General features: G+C 37.6%; 1 protein-coding gene across 10 annotated transcripts in view; it reads left to right on the forward strand.

Moving 5' to 3' along the window:
* Positions 1-21,679, forward strand: part of MDM2 (MDM2 proto-oncogene) — a 33,919-nt gene extending 12,240 nt beyond the window's left edge. For 5 of the 10 annotated variants that reach the window (XM_049625945.1, XM_049625942.1, XM_049625943.1 and 2 more), the window contains 7 exons: positions 658-725; positions 855-951; positions 5,559-5,719; positions 7,255-7,338; positions 9,862-10,017; positions 10,961-11,038; positions 13,475-14,556. In XM_049625945.1, the coding sequence (XP_049481902.1) occupies positions 658-725; positions 855-951; positions 5,559-5,719; positions 7,255-7,338; positions 9,862-10,017; positions 10,961-11,038; positions 13,475-14,050 (1,220 nt within the window). In that variant the 3' untranslated portion in view covers positions 14,051-14,556. Of the gene's footprint in view, positions 1-657; positions 726-854; positions 952-5,558; positions 5,720-7,254; positions 7,339-9,861; positions 10,018-10,960; positions 11,039-13,474; positions 14,557-17,004 lie in introns of those variants that run through there. The other 5 variants (XM_049625948.1, XM_049625947.1, XR_007456727.1 and 2 more) reach the window with 4 other exon arrangements.
* The last annotated feature ends 1,303 nt before the right edge of the window (positions 21,680-22,982 follow it).

Below are 22,982 nucleotides of genomic sequence, written 5' to 3' on the forward strand. Positions count from 1 at the left end.
CCCTCTCCCTCCCTCTCCCTCCCTCTCCCTCCCTCACCCTCCCTCACCCTCCCTCACCCCTCACCCCTTCTTGCGTGTTCCTTTTTATGCTGAATGGCTGCAACAGTGCTAGGGAAGGTTCTGAAGTGTCAGCTGGGAAGCATGCAGTGATGTAGGATTGAAGGCATGAGTGCTGTTTGTTGATGTCCTTGTTCTGTTTTGCAAGACACACAGGATCCTTTATGATCCTGCTTATATTCTAGTAATAATTAACTACCTGTAGTTCCCTGTAACAAGCGTTGGTAATTCACTTCTGGATGTTTTTTTTCACAGGGTGTTCCTCAGCCTGGAATAGCTTTTCTTAGTCCTACTTCTTTAAATTTTATGGAACCTTTCCTGACTCCTTGTTCCTCATACCTTGCTGTGTCCCTACCAAAAAATCATTGCTCTGTCTTCTTCACTACACTTTCATTACTCTTAATGTATTCTCTGTATTAAAATTGAATCTTATTACTTATTTCTACAATATCTAGCATGGGGTTGGCCCCTGGGAGACACACATTTAATGTTTGTTGAAAGGTTAAATTGTGTAAGGAGTTTTTCCTGGACTGACAGACTAGTTTCTTTTCTAGTTTGTGATTCTTTGTTGTTGTTGTTGTTTTTTTTTTCCCCCATCAGAACCATCAGATTCAGGCACATCTGTGAGTGAAAATAGGTGTCACCTTGAAGGTGGGAGTGATCAAAAGGTAATCTTGAAATGAATGCATTCTAGTGTGATGTTTCTTGAAAGTTAGGTTATTTTAAACAAATAATTTTCAGCTCCCTGGTGTTACAAGTTAAGTTTTTGTTTTTCTCCCCCCACCTTGCATGCTTAGGACCCTGTGCAAGAGTTGCAGGAAGAGAAACCTTCATCTTCAGATTTGGTTTCTAGACCATCTACCTCATCTAGAAGGAGAACAATTAGTGAGACAGGTACATATGATTAATTGGCACTTTCAGACAGCTTTTCACTGTTTATTCTCTAATGAAATTAATGCATTTAGGCTTAATGAAATTTTGTGCTTTTTTTGCCTTAGTTGAATTAATTTCTGGGTTTCTTTCATTCTTATTTTTATATGATTTGTTTAAAAATTTCTCTCTTAGCAATATTTTTCTGTTTGACTACAGCACAGTTTTCTGGGCCCAATGGAGTTTATAGTTAGGCACCTATTATTCAAGGTAATAGAGGACAAGCATCTAAACTGTATTTTAGTCATTATTCTTAGTTACCTTAGCAGTTAAAATATTTGTTGTTTCTAATAAGTGATGAAACATACCAGTGAGTTTAAAAACAAAGTAAATAACATCTTAGAAATGAAGATGAGATAAAAAAAAAAAATAGCTGAGGACATTTTTACAAAGAAAAGATAGTGGAGGAGGAGGAGGCTGTTGTCTGATCAAAAGTCAATAACTAAAACTGTGATTCAGATGAAAGAAGAGTTCAGCAGATCGGTGAGATAGAGTAGATAAACCCAGACTAGAATTACGCACAGGAGAGCAGAGGGCGGTAAGGGCAGAGGGTGTTTTGTTCACTGCATGGGACTGGAGCAAGTGGTTAGTTATTTGGGGAAGAAAAGACAAATTCTGTCTATACCTTATGCCAAAGTGAATTCCAAATGAGTTTAAAAGATAAATGAAAAAATTATATTTGAAGGATATTCACTTTAAACCTGATGGTGTCAATACCCTTATTACATAAAAAGTTCTCCAAAATTGATTAAAAAAAAATTAAAAATCCACATAACGAAAAGGAACAAAACACCCAATTTTTCATAGTAAATATAAACGACTAATAAATAGGGAGGGGGTGGGTTTTTGTGATTTAGCTTTATAGACAATAACAAATGCAAAAAGGCTTCTTTTCTAGGCTACCAAATTAGAGATTTTTTTACTCATCCTTGTTAACATGTGTATTGGCACTGATACACTATTGGTGTACCAATAGTTTAACAACAACTTAAACCTTTATGTATATAAAAAGGCTTGGAGTTCTTACCATTATCCCAATAACTCTGCTTCTAGAGATCTATCCTAGTGATATAATCAGAAATTCAAAGATTACATGTATTTAGAGATACTAATTACAGCATTATTTATAATTAAAGACATATGGTAGAAAATGTCGTCACTAGTTCAGGCCATTGCCCTCTGGTCTCCAGACCACAGCAACAGCTTTCTGATTTTGTTTTACAATTGTGTCCCTTCACACAGTACTAAAGGAGGTGGTAAAAGGTAAATTGGATTGCATCACTTCCCCACTTACCCACTTTGGTTATTTAAAATAAAACCCACGCTTTTTACCTTGGCCTAACAAGGCCATGATCTGCCTTTAACCTGGTTTTTGGCCTTTTCCTCCTACCTCTATTATTTCCATTGTACTGATTATTTAGTTCTTCAAGTCAACTCTTTGCTACTTTAAGGTTGTTGGCACACACATTTTTTGTTTTTGTTTTTTCCTGCCAGGAGTTTTTCTACCTCAGCCTTACAAGACCAGCTCCTCATTTTTCTGTTTTTGCTGAAATGTGACCTCAGAGAGCCTGTCTCTAACCAGTCACAAAGGCAGATTGTTCTTTTCCTTAGCCCCCTACTTGTTTCCTCATAGCACTCATTATAGCTGGTAGATAATTATGTTTCGGTTGCCTGGGTGTTTGAAATTAAACTTTCTCTGGTGGCAGGGATGATAACTGACTTCACTTTTGTAAACCCACTGCCTAGCACAGTGCCAGACAGTAAGCAGTTGCTCAGCTTTGTGGACTAAATAGTTCAATTATATGAACAGTATATAAATCTATGTCATGGACACCATATTCTGTAGCCATTAAAAATAACGTAAAAGAAAATTTAAGAGCAAACCACCCCCAAATTGTACATATAGTATGATTCAAATACGTTTTTTAAAAGGAAATAAATGGGTGTTTGGGTGGCTTTGTTGGTTAAGCGTCTGCCTTCGGCTTAGGTCATGATCTCACGGTTCATGAGTTTGAGCCCCGCATTGGGCTCTCTGCTGTCAGTGCAGAGCGTGCTTTGGATCCTCTGTCCCCTCTCTCTCTGTCCCTCTCCTGCTCATATTGTTTCTCAAAAATAAATAGGCACTTAAAAAAATAAATAAAAGGAAATAAAAACTGGAAAATTATTACACTAAAATGTTAATAGTAGTTCTCTCTCAAGGGTAGCACTACAGATGGTTTACATTTTTTAAATTTTCTGTTTTTTTTTATGATTTCTATAATGAGTAATATGATACTTTAATAGAAGAAAATCCCAAATGATATTTTTAATGGAGGTAAACAATAAGAATCAGTTGGTGTGGTTTTAGGCTTCTAGCCCACATTATTCAACCAAGATCACCTTTTATAAGGAATACAAACATGATTAAGAACTTACACCAAGAACTTGTGATTTAGTTTTGGAGAGATCAACACAGAATTACTTAAAGTATAGGGTATAAGAGTGGGGAATTCAGAGGAAAAAGTTGACTTTGACTAGGAAGGTCAAGAGAAGGAAATGGAGTGAGCACAAGGGTGTGCAAGTTGTACCTGTTTCAGGCATATGGATTATGGTTTGTTTAATCCTATAACCCTATTTGGTACTTATGTAAAAGGCTGCAGCGAACATCCTTGCCACATACATCCTTAAGTAATTATGCAGATATTTCTAGGATAGAGATTGCCCACCAAATGTCATATTATTTTACATTTCTACCAACAATGTATAAAAATGTCCTTTTTCTCAAATCTCAAGACTCTCATTTTAATTTTTGTCATTCTTGGGGGTAAAAAAAATGGTATCTTGTTTTAATTTACATGTCCTTGATCAGGAGGTAGGGGATTTTTTTATATGCTTATTAGTCACTTGTATTCTGTGAATTGCCTTTCGTATCTTTGACTTTCTTTTTTTTTTAAGTTTGTTTATTTAGAAAGAGAGGGAGGGAGCTGGAGTGGGGTGGGACCAGGGAGGGAGAGAGCCCAGCGTAGGGCTCTCAAACCCACGAAGGATACCATGAGATCATGACCTGAGCTGAATTCACCAAGAGACTGCTTAACAGACAGAGCCACTCAGGAGCCTCTCTCTGACTTTTTTTAAATCAAGAGTTTTTTTGTTTGTTTGTTTTTGTTATTTTTACTTGATTGGTGGCAGGTGTTTGTATGTAGTAAGTAGTAACCATTTTATGTATGTTGCACATATTCTAGGCTGACATTTGCTTTTTCATTTTTGTTCATTCTGCCATGTAAACCTTAATTTATTTAACATAGTCTAATTTTGATAAATTTTTTAATTTTTTTAATGTTTATTTTTGAGAGAGACAAAGCACAAGTGGGGGAGGGGCAGAGAGAGAGGGATATACAGAATCCGAAGCAGGCTTCAGGTTCTGAGCTGTCAGCGTGGAGCCCTGTGTGAGATCATGACCTGAGCTGAAGTCGGACACTTAACTGACTGAGCCACCCAGGCACCCTTGATAAATTTTTTCTTGAGGGCTTTGCAGTGTTATGTCACACTTCCTTACCCCAGTATTACAAGAATATTCTCTTAGAAGTATTTGGGTGGTTTTGTTCTTTGTGTTTGGCTCTTTAATTCATTTGGAATTTATTTTTAAATCTAATACGTGGTAAGACTCATTCACGTACCTGACAGATTTGGCAACATTCTGACTTAAAGTGAGAAGTAATTCATTATTTAAGATAAAATTTTGATTACTATTAAAAATAGAACTGAGGAAATTGAAATGTTAAGAATACCTTCTAAGTAAATTAAACATTTTTTGTTCTTTTTAGAAACAAAATGATATATTCTAAAGTGTGATTTTTGACAGAAGAATTTTAGATTGGTCAATGAAAGCTCTAGACGGATTAAATTAGTTGTGACTTAATGGAGACGAAGTTTTGAAAGAAGCTTGAAAAGCTTTTATCCCTTTATTTATTTATTTTGAGAGAGCATGAGCAGGGGAGGGCCAGAGAGAGAAGGAGAGAGAGAATCTTAAGCAGGCTCCACACTGTTAGCACAGAGCTGGAATTGGGGCTTGATCTCATGACGGAGAGATCAGGACCTGAGCCAAAATCAAGAGTTGGATGCTTAACCAACTGAGCCACCCAAGCACCTCTGAAAAGAAAAGCTTGTATGTGTGTAAGTAATGTCTACACACAACGTGGGGTGCAGACTCAGCGACCCCGGGATCAAGAGTCATATACTGACTGAGCCAGGCGTTTCAGAAGCTTGAAAAACTTTTTAAAAATACAGCCTTTTGGGGGTGCCTGGCTGGCTCAGCCAGTAGAGCATGTGAGTCTTGAATTTGGGGTTGTGAGTTTAAGCCCTATGTTTGATGTAGGGCTTACTTAGAAAAAATAAATACAGTGTTCTGCTGTAGCTCTCAGTTGGACAGATCCAATAAAAGCATTAAGTTTTGAAATGGTAATAATTGACTATTTTCTCTGTTTAATTTCATTGAGATTAAATTTCAGTACAAATAGGTACTCGAGGCAGTTCGTTTGCTAAATAAATCACAACATAGGGTTTTAATTGACTTTTTTTCCTTATATATGCAGAAGAACATTCAGATGAATTACCTGGTGAACGGCAGAGAAAGCGCCACAAGTCTGATAGTATTTCTCTTTCCTTTGATGAAAGCCTTGCTCTGTGTGTAATAAGGGAGATATGTTGTGAAAGAAGCAGTAGCAGCGAATCGACGGGGACTCCGTCAAATCCGGTAATCTTTTCATTTTAAATAAAATAAAACAAGACTCTTATTTTTAAAGTCTAGTTCTGTCAGTCCTAATAAACATTTGGATAGAATGCATATATATGCAATTGCTGTTATATACACAGTGGTAAATTTTTCTGTCCAATAAAATTACCGTGTAAATCTTCTCTGTCCCCAACCCCAGGTTTGGGAGGAGGGTGGGAGATCGTGCAGTTGTGGGTGTGATGGTAAAATTAGCACCAATATTAATAGTTGTTAATGTCGTCCTCCATAGTGGAGAATCTTTGTGGGCTGTGCACAAGTAGTACATTCACAGAAATTGGAATGGTTTGAGGATTTTTAGTTTTATTTTTAAAAAAATAAGGGAAGAAAAAAGTTAAGTATCTTAGAATCTAAGGCAAATTTGTTTTGAACATTTAGAGTAACAGTATCTTCTTTATTATAGCTATCAGCAAACAAGCCAGCATAGTCTAAGCTACACACTTAGCCGTACATAGGCCTAGATATCAGGAAAGAGGTGTTTAGTAAGGCTGTGAAATACAGGCATGTTGTTACATGGATGGCGGGAGAGATTTAGTAATTTTGATTATTGATACAAAAATCCAAAGAATTTGTAAAAAAATTTTTTTTTTAGAAAGATTCTTTTTTTAAAAAAAATTTTTTTAAAAAACGTTTATTTATTTTTGAGAGAGACAGAGACAGAATGCGAGTGGGTTAGGGGCAGAGAGAGAGGGAGACACAGAAGCTGAAGCAGGCTCCAGGCTCTGAGCTGTCAGCATAGAGCCCGATGTGGGGCTCGAACTCACAAGCTGTGAGATCATGACCTGAGCTGAAGTCAGATGCTCAACCGACTGAGCCACCCAGGTGCCCCAGAATTAGTAAAATTCTTAAGAGAGATCACTGAAAGAAGTTTGGTTAAAAAAAATATATATAAATTTTTTTAAATGTTTTATTTATTTTTGAGACAGAGAGAGAGACAGAGCATAAGCAGGGGAGAGGCAGAGAGAGAGGGAGATGCAGAATCAGAAGCAGGCTCCAGGCTCTGAGCTGTCAGCACAGAGCCCGAGGCGGGGCTCGAACTCACGAACTGTGAGATCATGACCTGATCCGAAGTCGGATGCTCAACCGACTGAGCCACCCAGGCGCCCCCCCTTTTTTTTTTTCCATGTTTGTTTATTTTTGAGAGACAGACTGAGTGTGAACAGGGGAGGGGCAGAGAGTGAGGGAGACACAGAATCGGAAGCAGGCTCCAGGCTCTGAGCTGTCAGCACAGAGCCCGACGCGGGGCTCAAACCCACAAAGAGTGAGATCATGACCTGAGCCGAGGTCAGACACTTAACCAACTGAGCCACCCAGGCGTCCCTATTGTTGTTATTTCTTACATTATCTTTACTTTTTTTCCCTTCCAAAGCACTGATTTTATGGATACAGGTGTACCCTCTAGACTTAGTATTTAATAGAGCTGTTACTTCTGTAGGCCACTAGATGGCATAGAGAGCAAGTTCTTCATTCAGTAGGTACGTAAATGTTTTCTATACCAGGTTCTGTTTGGCACTGGAGTGGTTGTCAAGGTAGATATAGATATGGTCCCTGCCCTCATGGGGAGACACATCATCAACAATGAGGTAATTAGGACATTTAACAAATGTTGTAGAAAAAAAATACAGGTTCTTGAGAGCAAACATATGTGATCTGAAAATTGAATCCAATTAAAGAAAGCTTAACATGTACACAGACTTTATGTTTGGATAATTTTATTCCTTACAAATGATTTAAGTAGAACTATGACCCATTAAACTTGCAGACTTTGTTACAGTTGTTTCAGAATTCTAGTTAAATGATATTTAAAGTCCTTGTTTTTGCTTTCTACCCTGGGACACTGCCTTGTTATTAAAGCAACAGAGGATATTTTCTTTTTTCTTTTTGTTATTCCTATCCTATATTCTCTTCTAAAAATTCTATTAAAAATCTGTTTTGCAGGCTGAGTTCCTACTTGTGAAAGCTTTTGGTAGGGGCAGGGTTTTTCCTTCTTTTTAGCTTACCTGATATGAGAATGGTATAGTCCTCATTTGGTGTCATTATTCACCCGCCTGTGAAGGCAGTTAAAGGAAAGTGCGTCTGACTTCCATCTTTTTTTCTTTTAGGCTTAATAAATTGAGGAACTAAGGCTATATTCTAGGCTCTGTACTAGACAGTTTACGTGGTACCAGGTCAGCAGCCTCACATTCCATTTATAGATGGGAAAGATAAGCTTGAAGGTTTCAAATAACTTGTTTAAGATTCCATAGCTAATAATTGTCTGTTTGGAAACTGAGAAATTGTCTCAGGAAAACCAACGGCCATGGCTGTGTTCAATAAAACTTTATTTGTAAAAATAGATGGGTAGTGGGCCATACTTTGTCAACCCATACAAGAGAAGATACCTGCTGAGACTTTCATCTTTTTTGTGATATATCCCCATATTCTAAACTTAGTGCAATAGGGGCGCCCTGGTGGCTCAGTCAGTTAAGCGTCCGACTTTAGCTTAGGTCATGATCTCACAGTTTGTGAGTTTGAGTCCCACATCGGGCTCTGTGCTGACAGCTCAGATCCTGGAGCCTGCTTCCGATTCTGTGTCTCCCTCTCTCTCTGCCCCTCCCCAACTTGTGCTCTATCTCTCTCTCAAAAATAAACATTAAAAAAAAAATTTAGACTTAGTGCACTAAAATGCTAGTTAATTGAAGTATACAGTTTATTAGGTTACCTTATTAGAGATCATATTCTAGCTTCATATGTAATTTTAACCTGAATGTTAATAGAACCCTTGTTAAGAATCATTAACTGCAACTTGTCAATTTTGCTTTTACTACTATCCTAACATCACTGTGAAAAAGTCTTTTGACCTCAGTGTTTATAAAATAATATACTTTGTTTTTTTACAAATGATAGAAGTATTAGAGATTATTTAATCCAAACTCTCATAGATGAAGTGGCTGCGGCCTTTATGGCTTTAAATATGTCCAAGGTTAAATAGCTGTTTAGTGGCAAATCTAGAAGAAGAATGTATCCTGGGGTGCCTGGGTGGCTCAGTTGGTAAAGGGCCCGACTCTTGGTTTTCACTCAGGTCTTGATCTCACTATTTGTGAGTTTGAGCCACGCCTCAGGCTCTGCACTGACAGTGTGCAGCCTGCTTGGGATTCTTTGTCTTGCCCTCTGCCCCTCTTCTGCTCGCTCACTCTCTTTCTCTCTCAAAAATAAATAAACCTTAGAAGAAAAGAATGTTTGTATCCTGATTCTTAGACCAATGTATTTTTTCTGTCTAGCCTTCTGTTTTGTATATGTTCCTATTCTTAGCACTGACAGTAAATATGGGACTAATGGTCTTGTTAGGGTTCTTATACTATAAAATGAGAAACCACATGAGCTGATACAGAATTTAAAAAATAAATTTAAAAAATAATGTCTGAAAGCTCTTCCAAAGAAATTATTATCAAAGTTCATTAAAAAATAAATCTCAAAAAAATTATAAAATCTCATAATTGTCATGTGGGTTGTAGCTACTACTGTTCTACCAATCTGAAGATCTAAAGAGATTAAGACATGTTTTTAACTCTTAAAGTACGTATAACTCAGATAAGAAACATGTATAGAAAACTATGTTTTGTATAATTTTATGTGTAAAGGTATATAGTATTCAATATGTAAGTAGGAAAGGTAATTAAAAGTGGAAGTACTTTTCTTCTTGTGGTATTGACAGAAGCCTTATCAAAAAAGGATGAGTAGGACTTAAAAACTGTTAAGTTATTCCAGCGAGAGAGGTAAAGTGTGTAAGGTGAACTGTCAAGTTTGGTTTAGAAAAAAGGGTAGATCTGGCCAATTGTTCATATTGAGGGTGGGGGGAGCAGTGTCTAGTTGGAAGATAAGATGAAAGTGTTAATATGGCCCTACTCTGTGTGCCTTGAATGCCAAGGGGATTTGGCTTTTTTCCTTTATGTGATGGGGTTTTGAACTGGGAACATAATATATTAATAACCCAGAATCTTAATCTAGTGTCATTGTGTAGGGTGGATCTAAGATGGAAATGGGACTATAGGGATGAGCTAGGAAGCTGTTACAGAGGCCAACAGGTAATGTACTTCAAGTAACTTTTTTTTCCCCCCTTATTTTAGGATCTCGATGCTGGTGTAAGTGAACATTCAGGTGATTGGTTGGATCAGGATTCAGTTTCAGATCAATTCAGTGTAGAATTTGAAGTTGAGTCTCTCGATTCAGAAGATTATAGCCTTAGTGAAGAAGGACAAGAACTCTCAGATGAAGATGATGAGGTAGTTTTATTTCTCTATAGTCTGAATTTCTTAAATATTTTCTGTATTCATTGATGCTATTTGAAATTATAATGTATTCTGATTTCACTTAATCTTTGACTCTTGTTCAAACTGGAATATTTTGTGGACTTCAGGCTTTTGTAGTTCTTTGATTTATACTCTTGTAACTATAAATGTCAAAAAGTCAACAGTTCTTAATGTTCTTATAAAAGTCTTATTTAAAAAAAAAAAAAAAATTCCCCTCTTTGGGATGCCTGGCTGGCTCAGTGGGTGGAGCATGCAACTCTTGATCTCTGGGTCATGATTTCAAGCCCCATGTTTTGGGGTAGAGTTTACTTAATAAAGTTAAATTTTAAAATTGCCCTCTTTTAATATTAATTTACTTGAAAAAAAATTTTTTTAATGTTTATTTTTTGAGAGAGAGACAGAATGCAGGTGGTGGGGGGGCGGGCAGAGAGAAAGTGAGACACAGAAACCAAAGCAGGCTCCAGGCTCTGAGCTGTCAGCACAGAGCCCAATGTGGGGCTTGAACTCACGAACTGTGAGATCATGATCTGAGCCAAAGTCAGACGCTTAACCAACTGAGCCACCCAGACGCCCCTAATTTTTAAAGTAAAGTATGCACACAGTTAAAGTCACTGGAGGTGACCACCTTCAACATTTCTGGCTGTTTCACAGTTATTTAATATCCCCATATTTATAAAATAAAAATGCTTATACTGAATTTTTTGCCTTATTCATTTTAAACATCCTGTTGCCTTTTTACCATAGTGGGTGAGGATTTCATGGTCCTTCATTTTTCCCCCTCTATTTCATTCAACCTCTGTCTCAGAGGTTCTCATCTATAGTAGTACATGCTATTTGTTAGGACTTACCACTAAGAAGCCTTCCTGGTTAAGGAAAAAAAGGTGATAAATTGATGTTGATGGATTTATTTTATTAGGTATATCGAGTAACTGTGTATCAGGCAGGGGAGAGTGATACAGATTCATTTGAAGAAGATCCTGAAATTTCCTTAGCTGTAAGTATACATCTGTTTTTTTAAGGAATCAAAACATTGAGGTTAACATTAGAAAAATATGCCTAGTCTACTTCCTGACATGAGGTAATTTCTATAAAGCTAAAATCCTTTTTAAAAAGTTTTAAAGCATTTTTTTCTTTTACTTGTTGTGTTGGAATCTGTTACTACATTTTTTAGGGTTTTTTTGGTGGTAGGATATGAACTTTTAAAAATTTTTTATTGAGAATTTCAAGCATGTACAGCATAGAGAGTAGTATAATGTATTTCTAGTGTATTTATCACCCAGCTGTAATAGTTACAAACATTTTTCCCATCATGTTGATTTGTACTAGAGAATGAGGTAGGTAGGGTTTGCCATTTAAGAATTCAGGACGTTCACATTTCATGCTTCATAGGGTTCCTGGGGTATTGGAAGTTGGGTTTTTTACTGTATATTAAAGCTTTAATTTTTTTTTAATGTTTGTTTGTTTGTTTAGAGAGAAAGCAATAAGGGGAGGAGAGGAGAGAGAATCTCAAGCAGTCTCTGCACTGTTGGTGTGTAGCCCAATGCGGGGCTCAGTCCCATGAACTGTGAGATCATGACCTGAGCTGAAATCAAGAGTCGGCTGCTTAACCGACTGAACCACTCAGACGCACTGCTTTAAATTTTTTTTTTTTTTTTTTAATGTTTATTTTGAGAGAGAGAGAACATGAGCAAAGGAGAGGCAGAGAGAGGGAGACAGAGAATCCCACGCAGGCTCCGCACTGCCGGTGCAGGGCCTGACACGGGGCTCAAACTTATGCATTGTGAGCTTGAATTGACCTGATCTGAAATCAAGAGTTGGGTGCTTAACCGACTGAGTCACCCCAGTGCCTGTAACTTTGTTCTTTTTTAAAAAAAATTTTTTTTAATGTTTATTTTTGAGAGAGAGAGAGAGTGAGTGAAAGTGGGGCAGGGGCAAAGAGAGAAGGGGACACAATCCGAAGCAGGCTCCAGGCTCCGCGCTGTCAGCACAGAGCCTGACACAGGGCTCGAACTCACAAACTGTGAAATCATGACCTGAGCCAAAGTTGGACGGACGCCCAACCCACTGAGCCACCCAGGTGCCCCTAATTTTGTTCTTAATGCCTTTAGTTGTATTTGAATAGGAAATCTCATTTTTCTTGGCTGAGTTGGAAACTATTATCTAAATGCAAAAAAGGTGAAATTGTAAAATTCAAAAAAAAATTTTTTTTTTTTGCTGTAATAGAAAATAATTCAAGTAACTAGTTGACTTACTTTATGCCAGACATAGATCCTGCAGTTTATTGGGGTCTTTGAAGCACTTTCTCCCACATGTTATAAAACTTTTGTCTTTGGTTTTATCAGTTGGGTAGCAACCTACATTGAGAACTCGAACTAATGTACAATAGTGAACAGTCTCCATCCCTACTGCTGATGTCTTAGGCATTTGTGAGGCAACTTAAAAATGGTTATATTGGGGCACCTGGGGGCTCAGTCAGTTAAGCATCTGTTGATTTCAGACCAGGTCATGATCTCACAGTTTGTGAGTTTGAGCCCTGTGTCAGCTCCAAGGGCTCTGCACTGACAGCACAGAGCCCTCCCTCTCCCCCCCCCCCCCCAAAATAAATAGACAGTTTTTTAAAAATGGTTATATTATTCATGGCAAGTTTTACATGTATGTTGTCCTCAGGCAAGAAACATGCTTCAGTTAAGATAGTGGAATAAGAATATATTCGTTAAAAGAGCCTGGAGGATTTAAAGGGGGTTTGTTTTCCAAATTGCATGATGGTGGAAAGGTTGGGAAATAAGTTGAGATATGGGAGAAGCAATAAGCAGTTACAGAGGTGAGAACACAGAAAAGCATAGTTAAATAAGGGGCATACATTTCGGATAGTGACAAGGATGACAGATTTTAGGTGGCCGTGATTGCCGAGAATGTTTTAGCATTTCCTTTGTGGATGAAATGAGGGAAACTCCCTTGAGCCCAGGTTTTAGAGCACTTCCAAGGCAGTCTTAGTCAGTGGCTCATTGGGCAGTGGTTTCGTCTAGATTGATTGGTAGACATTGGGCCTAGGGTCGAGCCTTTAAGAGAGTGAAGTGGGTACAGGCCTCATTTCAGAGTAAAAGACTACATCACACTTGCTTCAACTAGATGAACCAGCTGTATCTATGTCCCCAGATAACTTTATTGGCACGTGGTTAAGATCATGGTGAATACATTTTTTGTTTTACGATTCTTCAGCATAGTTTGCCTGAAAAAAATAGATACTTTATGTGTGTTGTTATAATCTCATGCTTGAGGAAAGATTGTTACATGTTGAATGTTTTATATAAAACATAAAATGCTGAAAATTGAACTCTGATAGATTTTATTTCAGACATACTGAAGTTGCTAGAGTTGGCTATGAGTAGTTGTTAAAGGGTTACAGAAACGAACTCTTTTTTCATTGAAGGACTATTGGAAGTGTACTTCGTGCAATGAAATGAATCCTCCTCTTCCACCTCATTGCAACAGATGTTGGGCTCTTCGTGAGAATTGGCTTCCTGAAGATAAAGGGAAAGATAAAGGGAAAATGCCTGAGAAAGCCAAAGTGGAAAACTCAACACAAGTAGAAGAGGGCTTTGATGTCCCTGATTGTAAAAAAACTACAGTGAATGATTCTAGGGAATCATGTGCTGAGGAAAATGATGATAAAATCACACAGGCCTCCCAATCCCAAGAAAGTGAGGACTATTCTCAGCCATCAACTTCTAACAGCATCATTCATAGCAGCCAAGAAGATGTCAAAGAGTTTGAGAGGGAAGAAACACAGGACAAAGAAGAAATCGTGGAATCTAGTTTTCCCCATAATGCCATTGAACCTTGTGTGATTTGCCAGGGTCGACCTAAAAATGGTTGCATTGTTCATGGCAAAACAGGACATCTTATGGCATGCTTTACTTGTGCAAAAAAGCTAAAGAAGAGGAATAAGCCCTGTCCAGTATGTCGACAACCAATTCAAATGATTGTGTTAACTTATTTCCCCTAGTGGACATGTCTATAAAAGTAGAATTCTATATTTCTAACTATATAACCCTAAAAATTTAGACAACATGAAATTTTTTTTTACACATATCAAAGTGAGAAAGTATCTCCGTACATGTAGATTTATTTCTTCTCTAGTATAATTTACTTTGGGAATGGGAATAGTAAATACTTCCTTTTAGAAAAATTTCACTTCTGTTTATATTCTCTGTTTGGGTTTTAATGTAATTCGAGTTCGATATGTAGGTCATCCTTAACCCCGCTACTCCTATTTTAAATGATCCCCACTTTGTTAAAATTTAGAGACGTATCTGATTTAAAAAAATATAAGTACATTAAATGTAAGTTATGTACATTCAGGGTATGGAATGCAGTGATTATGCTACTTAGAAAACATTCAGATCTGCAGATGGTTTCATTTGCCATGCCTATCCATTGTCTAAATTTTTAGGTTTAGTATACATAAATTATTTATTGATTTACAAATAAAAATACTAAATGTTTGATTAAGCATTGTTTCAAGAGTGTGATTATTGGATCTTACAATTTTTCTGTAATGAGCTTTGTTAAAATAGAAATTATACTTGAATATCCTCTATTTGGGTAATCAAAGGTACAAGTCTGAATGTGCTTCTATTTTTGGAATGGCCATCACTGCTGTTGTGTCAGTACACATATTAATGGACAGCTTAATGTAGTTGGGAGCATCCAAGGCAACGAATAAGACCCAGCTTCAGAGAATGAGGTTACATGGTTTAGTAGGGCCAGGACATGCTGTTTTCTCCCTCCTGTTCACTTGTGTTATCACATGGCAGGTTGGCTTAAGTGGTTTCTCAACAAGTGATGGTGAATGTTCTGGAAGGGTATAGCTGGGGCTGGGAAGGGAGTTGGGTAACCACCTTGCTACCTGTCAGCATGAAAGCTCCTTGTAATTACCTGTCATTTCTCTGCATCATCTCTGAAACTAAATTCCATGAGGCCAAGATCCTTTTCTTGATTGATCCTTTTCAGATATATAGGTGTTTGATAATAATTTGAGTCAGTCACATCATTGGAACCTGTCTTGTAAAGCAGGAGTCCACAGGCTCCAAAGCCAGACCAGGGTTAGCTGTTGTCATCATTAAGTGCACTTTTTAATTTTTAATTTTTAAATTTATTTTGAAAGAATGTGTGTGAGCCCACCTGTATGTGGGGGAGGGGCAGAGAGAGAGAGAATCCAAGTTGTCCGTGTGGATCCCCATGCAGGGCTTGAACCCACAAACCACAAGATCATGACCTGAGCCCAAATCAAGAGTTGGACGCTGAACCAACTGAGCCACCCAGGTGCCCCATTTGTTAATTTTGAGTTTTAATGAGTGTTTTGAAGATACTGGTTAGTGTGTAGATGTCTGTTGGTTTAGGGTGATAACTGGAAGTTGTCATGGCATTGTGAAAAGCTTGTACTTGGTCATTGTTTGGGTTTTGAACTGGGTTTGATTTCATCTTTACAAAAAAGTGTTTATCTTAAAATGCCATCTGCTTAAAATTTTTTGGCCATATTATCTGTCATAGAGCCAGCTTTCTCTTCTCTATAGTAGGGAATTTTTGACATCTAAAAATACTTTAAAAAGATAAATATTTTAGTGCAGCAGCACACAGGTGCTTAGAAGTGTTGAATATGTTTAATTATAAATTGGACTGTTAACATGAACTAAATAAAAACAGAAAACAAGAGCAGTCTCAAGTGACAAGCAGATGAGACTCCCCACAATGTACACATTAAAATAATATATTGAATGAGGGAACCACAATTGATTATTTTTAGGAGGGGGATGATCCTGAAACATACTTGAATTTTTATTGCTGTCTTTTAAAGCTCTTCTTTAAAGATTCATGTTTTAAAAAACTAATAGGGGTGCTTGGGTGGCTCAGTTGAGCATCTGACTTTGGCTCAGGTCAGGATCTCATGGTTTGTGAGTTTGAGCCCCATATCCGGCTCTCTGCTGTCAGCGTGGAGCGCACTTCAGCTCCTTCGTCCCCCTCTCTCTGTACCTCCCCCACACATGCTCTCAAAAGTAGACATTTAAAAAATAATTAAATAAATTGACCGACATCCTCCTTTCATCTCGTTTTAGTCCCACAGATTCGTCTTCAGAATATGACTGTTTAGATGTCCTAACAAGCTTATTACAATATCTCACATTACAAATTACAAAATTTCAATCCTTTCTATTGTTGTTACTGTCATGTTAGATGAATTCCATTTAAACATCTCTCAGTTAAATTTTAGTACTTTTATGTGTTAATTTGGTTCACACCTTCCCAGTTGACACCCTACCCTGCATTATTAGCCCTTCTTCAAGATCACAGTAAAACCAATCAAATTGACTTCACTGGCTTTGGTGTCCCCCATATTTGGTGCCTTTATAGATATTTACAGATAGCTTCATGTTTCCCTGATTTGAAGACAGAAAAAACTTAATTCTATTTCTTGTTGGATATTATCTCAAATGTATTGCGTGTTCATTTAGACTTTTAGACTTCTCTGTGAAACAGCTTTCTCTTCCCCACCACTGTCTTAAACCCTTTTGGTGCAAAAGTTCATTTCCATCTTCTCGCATGACTTATTTTTATCCTAGTAGAGTGGGAAGGGCTAAATTCAAATAGCAGATCTGGTACTTGCTTGCTTTGTAACCTGAGAATTACAGACAAATATGTGGAGCTTAGGATAGGGTCTGGTTAGGTAGTGAGGACTTATAAATGGTAGCTTTTAATAATATTTTTCTTGTAGCCAATTGTGACCATAACAGTGCCAAAACCCAGCTAAAGTAGCCTTGAATTAACCAGATCTTTTTTCTCCCCTACATTGTCTCAGTTCTGAGGTACTTTGTTCACACTTAAATTTACTGACGTGTTGCTTTGTACCTTCTCTCCAAAAGCAGGTTGTAATATCCATTTGTATCTCTTTCTTCCCCCCAGGTACCGAATATAATGCATTGAATATAATGCATTGCGTGCACAGTAGGCATTCAGTAAAGGATGGTGACTGGCAAGGAAAATAGCCGTGTAGTTTTCTGAAATTTACAAGAGGGGAAAAGACAGTTTTAAAAAACATCCTGAAAAAATATTGTCTGCAATATTGCAATAAATTACTTCAATGGCAAAAGAAACATTCTGAGAACACAGTGGTCTGCAAAAGTTGATACGGTATCAGAATTGTACCAGAATTGGTAAAGCTTTGCTTAAAATATCCCTCTATGTAAAAGTTCTTCCACCTTTTCTCACATTTATTTCCTTCTTTTTTAAGAGGTATGTGGAGGCGCCTGGGTGGCTCAGTCAGTTAAGGGTCCAACTGCAGTTCAGGTCATGATCTTGCAGTGAGTTCGAGCCCCACATCAGGTTCTGTACTGACAGCTCAGAATCTGCAACCTGCTTCAGATTCTGTGTCTCCCTCTCTCTCTGCCCCTCCCCGGCTCACACTCTGTCTCTGCCTCTCTTTCTCAAAAATAAACATTTAAACACATTAAAAAACAGAGGCATGTGAGAAGACCAAATCTCTTTAGTTAAGCACTTTTCTAACCACCAGGTGGAAGCATAGCTCCAGGAGCTCTCTGAAGGCCTCCATTAACGGAAGGTAGACCCTTAACAGAGTGGACAGAGCCCTCCCGGAACAGATTGCTGGGCTGGAGAGCAGAGACGTGAGTGAGTTGTGAGTGAGTTCTGCTCTTGGTTGTTAAAACACAAACTTCCCATCTTGGTCCTAGAGTCCTTCACTATTCATCCTTCAGAACTCCCGTGTCCTTGGTCAATGAGGGAAAACCATTTTTAAATTAACTTTGACTTAACCAGGTGTTATTTCAACATAAACTCTGGAAATGTTTAATGAATACGTAAGAAGGTGTAACAACTGCCTTTGTAAACTGGTGTTTCTAAAATTTGAGGTTCTACTGTTTAAATCATTTACTTTTCTTATAAAAAAAAATAGAAAACTTCTAAATAAATAGAAAATTTTAGGTGTGCCTGGGTGGCTCAGTTTGTTAAGCATCTGACTTGGGCTCAGGTCATGATCACACAGTTCATGAGTTCAAGCCCCATGTCAGGCTTTGTGCTGACAGCGTGGAGCCTGGAGCCCACTTCCGGAGTTCTGTATCTTCCCTTCTCTCCCTGCCCCTCCCCCACTCACTCTCTTATAAACATTAAAATTTTTTTCTTTTAATAGAAAATTTCAAAAAAAAGGGGGCGGGGTGGCGCTCCTGGATGGCTCAGTCAGTTAAATGTCTGAGCTCCGGTCATGATCTTACGGTTCGTGAGTTGGAGCCCCACGTCAGGGTCCGGGCCGTGGAGCCTGCCTCGGATTCTGTGTCTCCCTCGCTCTCTCTCTCTGCCCCTTCCCTGCATTCTCTCTCTCTCTCTCTCCCTCTTTCAGAAAATGAATAAAACATTAAAAAAATTTAGAAAAATAGAAAATTTCAAAAATTAAGTAGGAAGAAAAGCACATAATTCTGCCATCCAAAAAATGGACTGATCATTTTTTTCTTTTTCCCCTGTCTAATATTTTAAAAATTAGCTCATTTTAAAATTGTACCTTGCTTTTGGGGGTAGTGGGAAGTAATGGACCTCTAAGGAGCTGCAAATTCTGAAATCTAGTAAAAATATTCCAGGGAACTTCTGCCAAAGGGTTCCTATTATAATGAATTCTCTTTAGAAAATAGAAAAACTGTTCCCAATTTGTTTTCTAATTTGAGATACTTGTCAAATTTGATACTTTTCTAATTTGAGATACTTGTTTTCTAACTTGAGATACTTTTTTGAAATTCGTACCACTAAACTAGCCATTTCCTACTCACCTATGTCTCATTTAAACTATTGTTTACGTGTTTCAGAGGGCAAACTTGGGTCCAGCCTCTCTGTCCTTGGCTAGAAATTTGACATCAGGGGTTACAGTGATTAGGGTTAGGGACTAATTTTCCAGTTCCTATAGGGGGCAAATCTTTGTTTATAACTACGCTCTGTGCTTCAAAAGCACTTTGAATTCAAAATTTATTACTCTGGACAAAAGACTTCCCCCTACATCAGCATTTCCCAAAATGTGTTTGGTAATCAAGGAATTTAAGTTCAGAAGGATGGTACTGGGCTAAATTATTTCAAGAAATGGTTCCCTGGCTATGTTTGGAAAATCCATTTCTTTCCTGCATTTCTCATTAATGTGCATTCTTAATTTTGCAGGTTTTTTTTTTTTTAATCACAAGGGCACATTTTCATCTATCATCTTCCCCATGGTAAAAAGTAATTTGAAATATATATAATAGGGTGGGTATACATCATATCATATATATAAACCATCCTGGGGTGACTGGGTTTTGAAGAGTTGCAATATTCTTGCTTCATAAAAAGGTCATTAAATTTGGTCTTTCCCAGGCTTTGTCTGGTGGTAATCAGTTCTGTCCAGTATGGGGACTTTGTTACACTTGCAGATTTGTTTTTAAGGTAACGTAATGAAAAGAAACAGTATTTTTTGCTTACATGAATATTCTTTATTGAGTCAGAAATACTCAAATTTACTGAATTCAGAGGTAGTCTTGGCTCTACCCAATAAACTTTATTGTCCTAGACAATTTGTGCAAGTCTTTAATTACAGTGCAGAAGGTCACTGAGAAAACATAAAATTAGCTGTGAAACATCTGATAAAAGGCTATGGAGTAGTTCATATGCTAAAGTAGGATAAAATGTTTTGTGAGCAATAGAGCATCTGCTTATTAGTGATATAATGTAAAGTCTCTAATGAAGTTTAACTCTTTCCCTAAACTTCTTAGTTATTGTGAGGGTATGTGTGTGTGTTTTGTTTGTTTTGGCTCTTTTAGGTGGGAGGTGGGTAGAAAATGATTTTTAAAAGTCATGAGGAAGATATAAAGGATTGGTCATAAAATAGATAACTATATTGTCCCTGCAGAATAAAAACCAAACTTCTCAATTAGCAGCTAGCCCTGTTGCAATGAGACAATATACTGTGCTCATTTTTTCTGGATTCCTTAGGAAAATGTATTTCCAGCCTGGTATCAGTTATTTTTACTCTCTAAAGGTAGAGGTAACTTCTTACAACATTTTAAAAAACATTACAAATAAAATTCTATTCTGGAGCAAAACACAACATTGATTTCTTAGACTTTCAGAAATGCTGAGAGGAGGCTTTTAACATTTCTGATACATCCAACAGCTCAAGGTTAAATGTGATAAGCCCCAGAATCAACCTTGACACTTATCTGCAGGGACTTACCATTTCTCTAAAATATTCCCCTCCATTTAGATTCATTCATGTTAACATTTATCATAATTTAAGTAGATACATGAAAGAAACCTTTGTTACCTTCATGAGATTCCTTAAATATTATTAAATGCTCATTCTAGCTAACCAGTGATTGTTTTCAGGTCAATTCTGTTTATACCTGGGGGAAGGGACCTGGTCTTTAATAAGGTATATTATACTGCCTTCAAAATATGCCACCTAGTGTTAATTATCCTTTCTCTGCCTGGGCAAGTAACAAAAAATTGCATCAAAATATGGCATTTTCATACCACTGCTTTTGATAGTCACAGACTCAGTCAAGCAGGAGCTTGTACGTTTTACAGGTAAGGAAACTATGTGGGGTGGGTTTGAATTCAGATTCTTGCTTTCTAATTAAAATTTCTGTCTTCTGTCTTCTTTTTCTCTCAAAAATCTTCACCATGTTGATTTCTCCATAAAAAGAATTATACCTGAACTCAGAACCTGGGGATTATAATCACCAGTCTAAGAGGGTAAAGAGACAGTATGGAAGGTGTCATACAGGGAGATTTGGGGCTCTGGTCTTAGTTGGAATGTCATGGCTGTTTCTCCTCTTGGACATTTAACTTGGTTAGTGGAGAGTGTAGCTGGGATTGAGTCATACTAAACTCTCACTACAAAGTTTACTTTTGAGCACAGCCATTGCTGCAAAATATATACCCTGAATGTACTCTGTGTTGAAGGTTTGGTTTAGATTTGTTTGGAGAGTATTTTACTTGTTTTACTTGTCTTTAAATGATTTTAAGTTTGATTCTGATGAAATTTCTGATTTTAAAAACATTATTTCCTTAAGAAATTTACACTAAAGCTCATGAACCACATCACATTTTGGTTTATGTCCCTTTGAAAATTGGTATCTTAGAAAAGGAAAAGCTATGACTCCAAAGGTCTGCTTGAAAAATAAGGCTTGATGGTAAATCGAATTTTATGTGCTTTGTAGAAATCCAAAATCATTTTCTGCAATACATACTTTCAAGTATATAATAAATTACGGTTTATTTAAATAAAAATGACCCAGATATTCAAGTTATTACCAGATTTTATAAGTGATAAAAAGACTACAAATTCTGTTTAGATTAACAAGTATGATTGTGTACATGTGAATAAGCTTGGCACAAGAATAGCTCCTATGTGCCCATGTGTCTCCCATTCACTTGTGGTTCTCATGCATTCACCATACACCAAACCCAACCAGTGTAGTTTCATTTTCAGATCCTATTGAACTTCCAATTGAAAGACGAAGGCAACTCGCAGTCCATGAGCAATACACAGCACTTAGAAACCTGCTCACGGAGTTGCTATTTTTTGATGTCCCCCCCCCCCTTAATTCTTATAATATTTTAAGACGGGTTAACTCTCATGATAGCAGAGAACAGTTGCTTCAAATTGAGTACTAATGGTAAAAATTTTGTTTTCTAATTTAAAAAAGGTAGCTTGTGTTAACAGGTAACATGTTTACTATGAACCTTAGGATAAATGCGAAGCGTAGTAAAAACACCATACTTGAATTTATTTGTTGACATGTATTTGAAAACACTCTTCTGTCAGCGTTACTACTGAGCTGGAGATTGCCAAAGCATTGGACCTCATTTGACAAAATGACTCAAAGCCCAACAATTTCTGAGAGAGACTGGGAGTAGTAGGTTTGTGGAACTCTTCACTCATTCAGTTTCTGCTATGTACTGGGCTCTGAGGATATAAAAATGAATTTTCCCAAACAAATTAAATACACTCTGGCCTCAGAGCTCACATTCTATTAGGGAAAATCATACATGAAAGTAGAAGATCATAATACAGTTGTAAATTCAATAATAGAGGTAACACATTAGAGAAGCAAAGAGGAAAGGTCTCCAGATTGACTGGGAAGGGGTTGATGGGGTGGAATGGAATGGAATGATGGTCATCAGCAGAGACTTCCTAGAGGAGTTGATACCTGAACTGAATTTTAAAGGAGTGGGAAAGAAAATGTCGTGGTGGGTCAGAATGGTATTCCAGATATAGTACACAAATAGCACATTAAGTGTATAGGAGCTACAAGCAATTGACTGATGGTTTTTGTTTTGAGTAGATCCTCTTCCTCAGTGCCATGTAGAAGATGGACTTAAAGAGGAGAAGGCTGGGCACAAGAGACTAGCAAAACTGTCACCGTGGTGCCAGTGAGCTCTGGTGGCCTAAACTTGACAACGTTACTAGCCATGGAGAGAGGGAAGATCAATCAACATTTGTAATTAACATCAATCTTTAGTGACTGACTGAATATATGGGATGAAGGAGGAGAAGAAACTGTCAAGGATAACACTCAGGTTTCTAGTTTGGTGGTACCAGTCACTGAGACAACTACAGGAGGAAGAGCAGCTCTAGAGAGAAAAATGTGTGTGATTTCTACATGAATTTGAGGTACCTGTGGGTCATATCCAGGTAGATATGTACAGTGGGAAGCTGGACTGGAGTTTGAAGCTCTGGCAAGAGGCTGGACTTACACATTTGGGGGTCATCAGCGTAACTGATGTGGCATCTGAGCGCAGGAAGGCAGGGACACTGAATTGACCTGTTAATTTGGGGGCTCTGTAGACACAACCTTGTCATCCCATCAGGCCCATGTTTTTGTGGGCCACTGAGACATTGTTGCCTATTT

Source organism: Panthera uncia, chromosome B4, assembly GCF_023721935.1.
Source record: "Panthera uncia isolate 11264 chromosome B4, Puncia_PCG_1.0, whole genome shotgun sequence".
Lineage (NCBI taxonomy): Eukaryota > Metazoa > Chordata > Mammalia > Carnivora > Felidae > Panthera > Panthera uncia.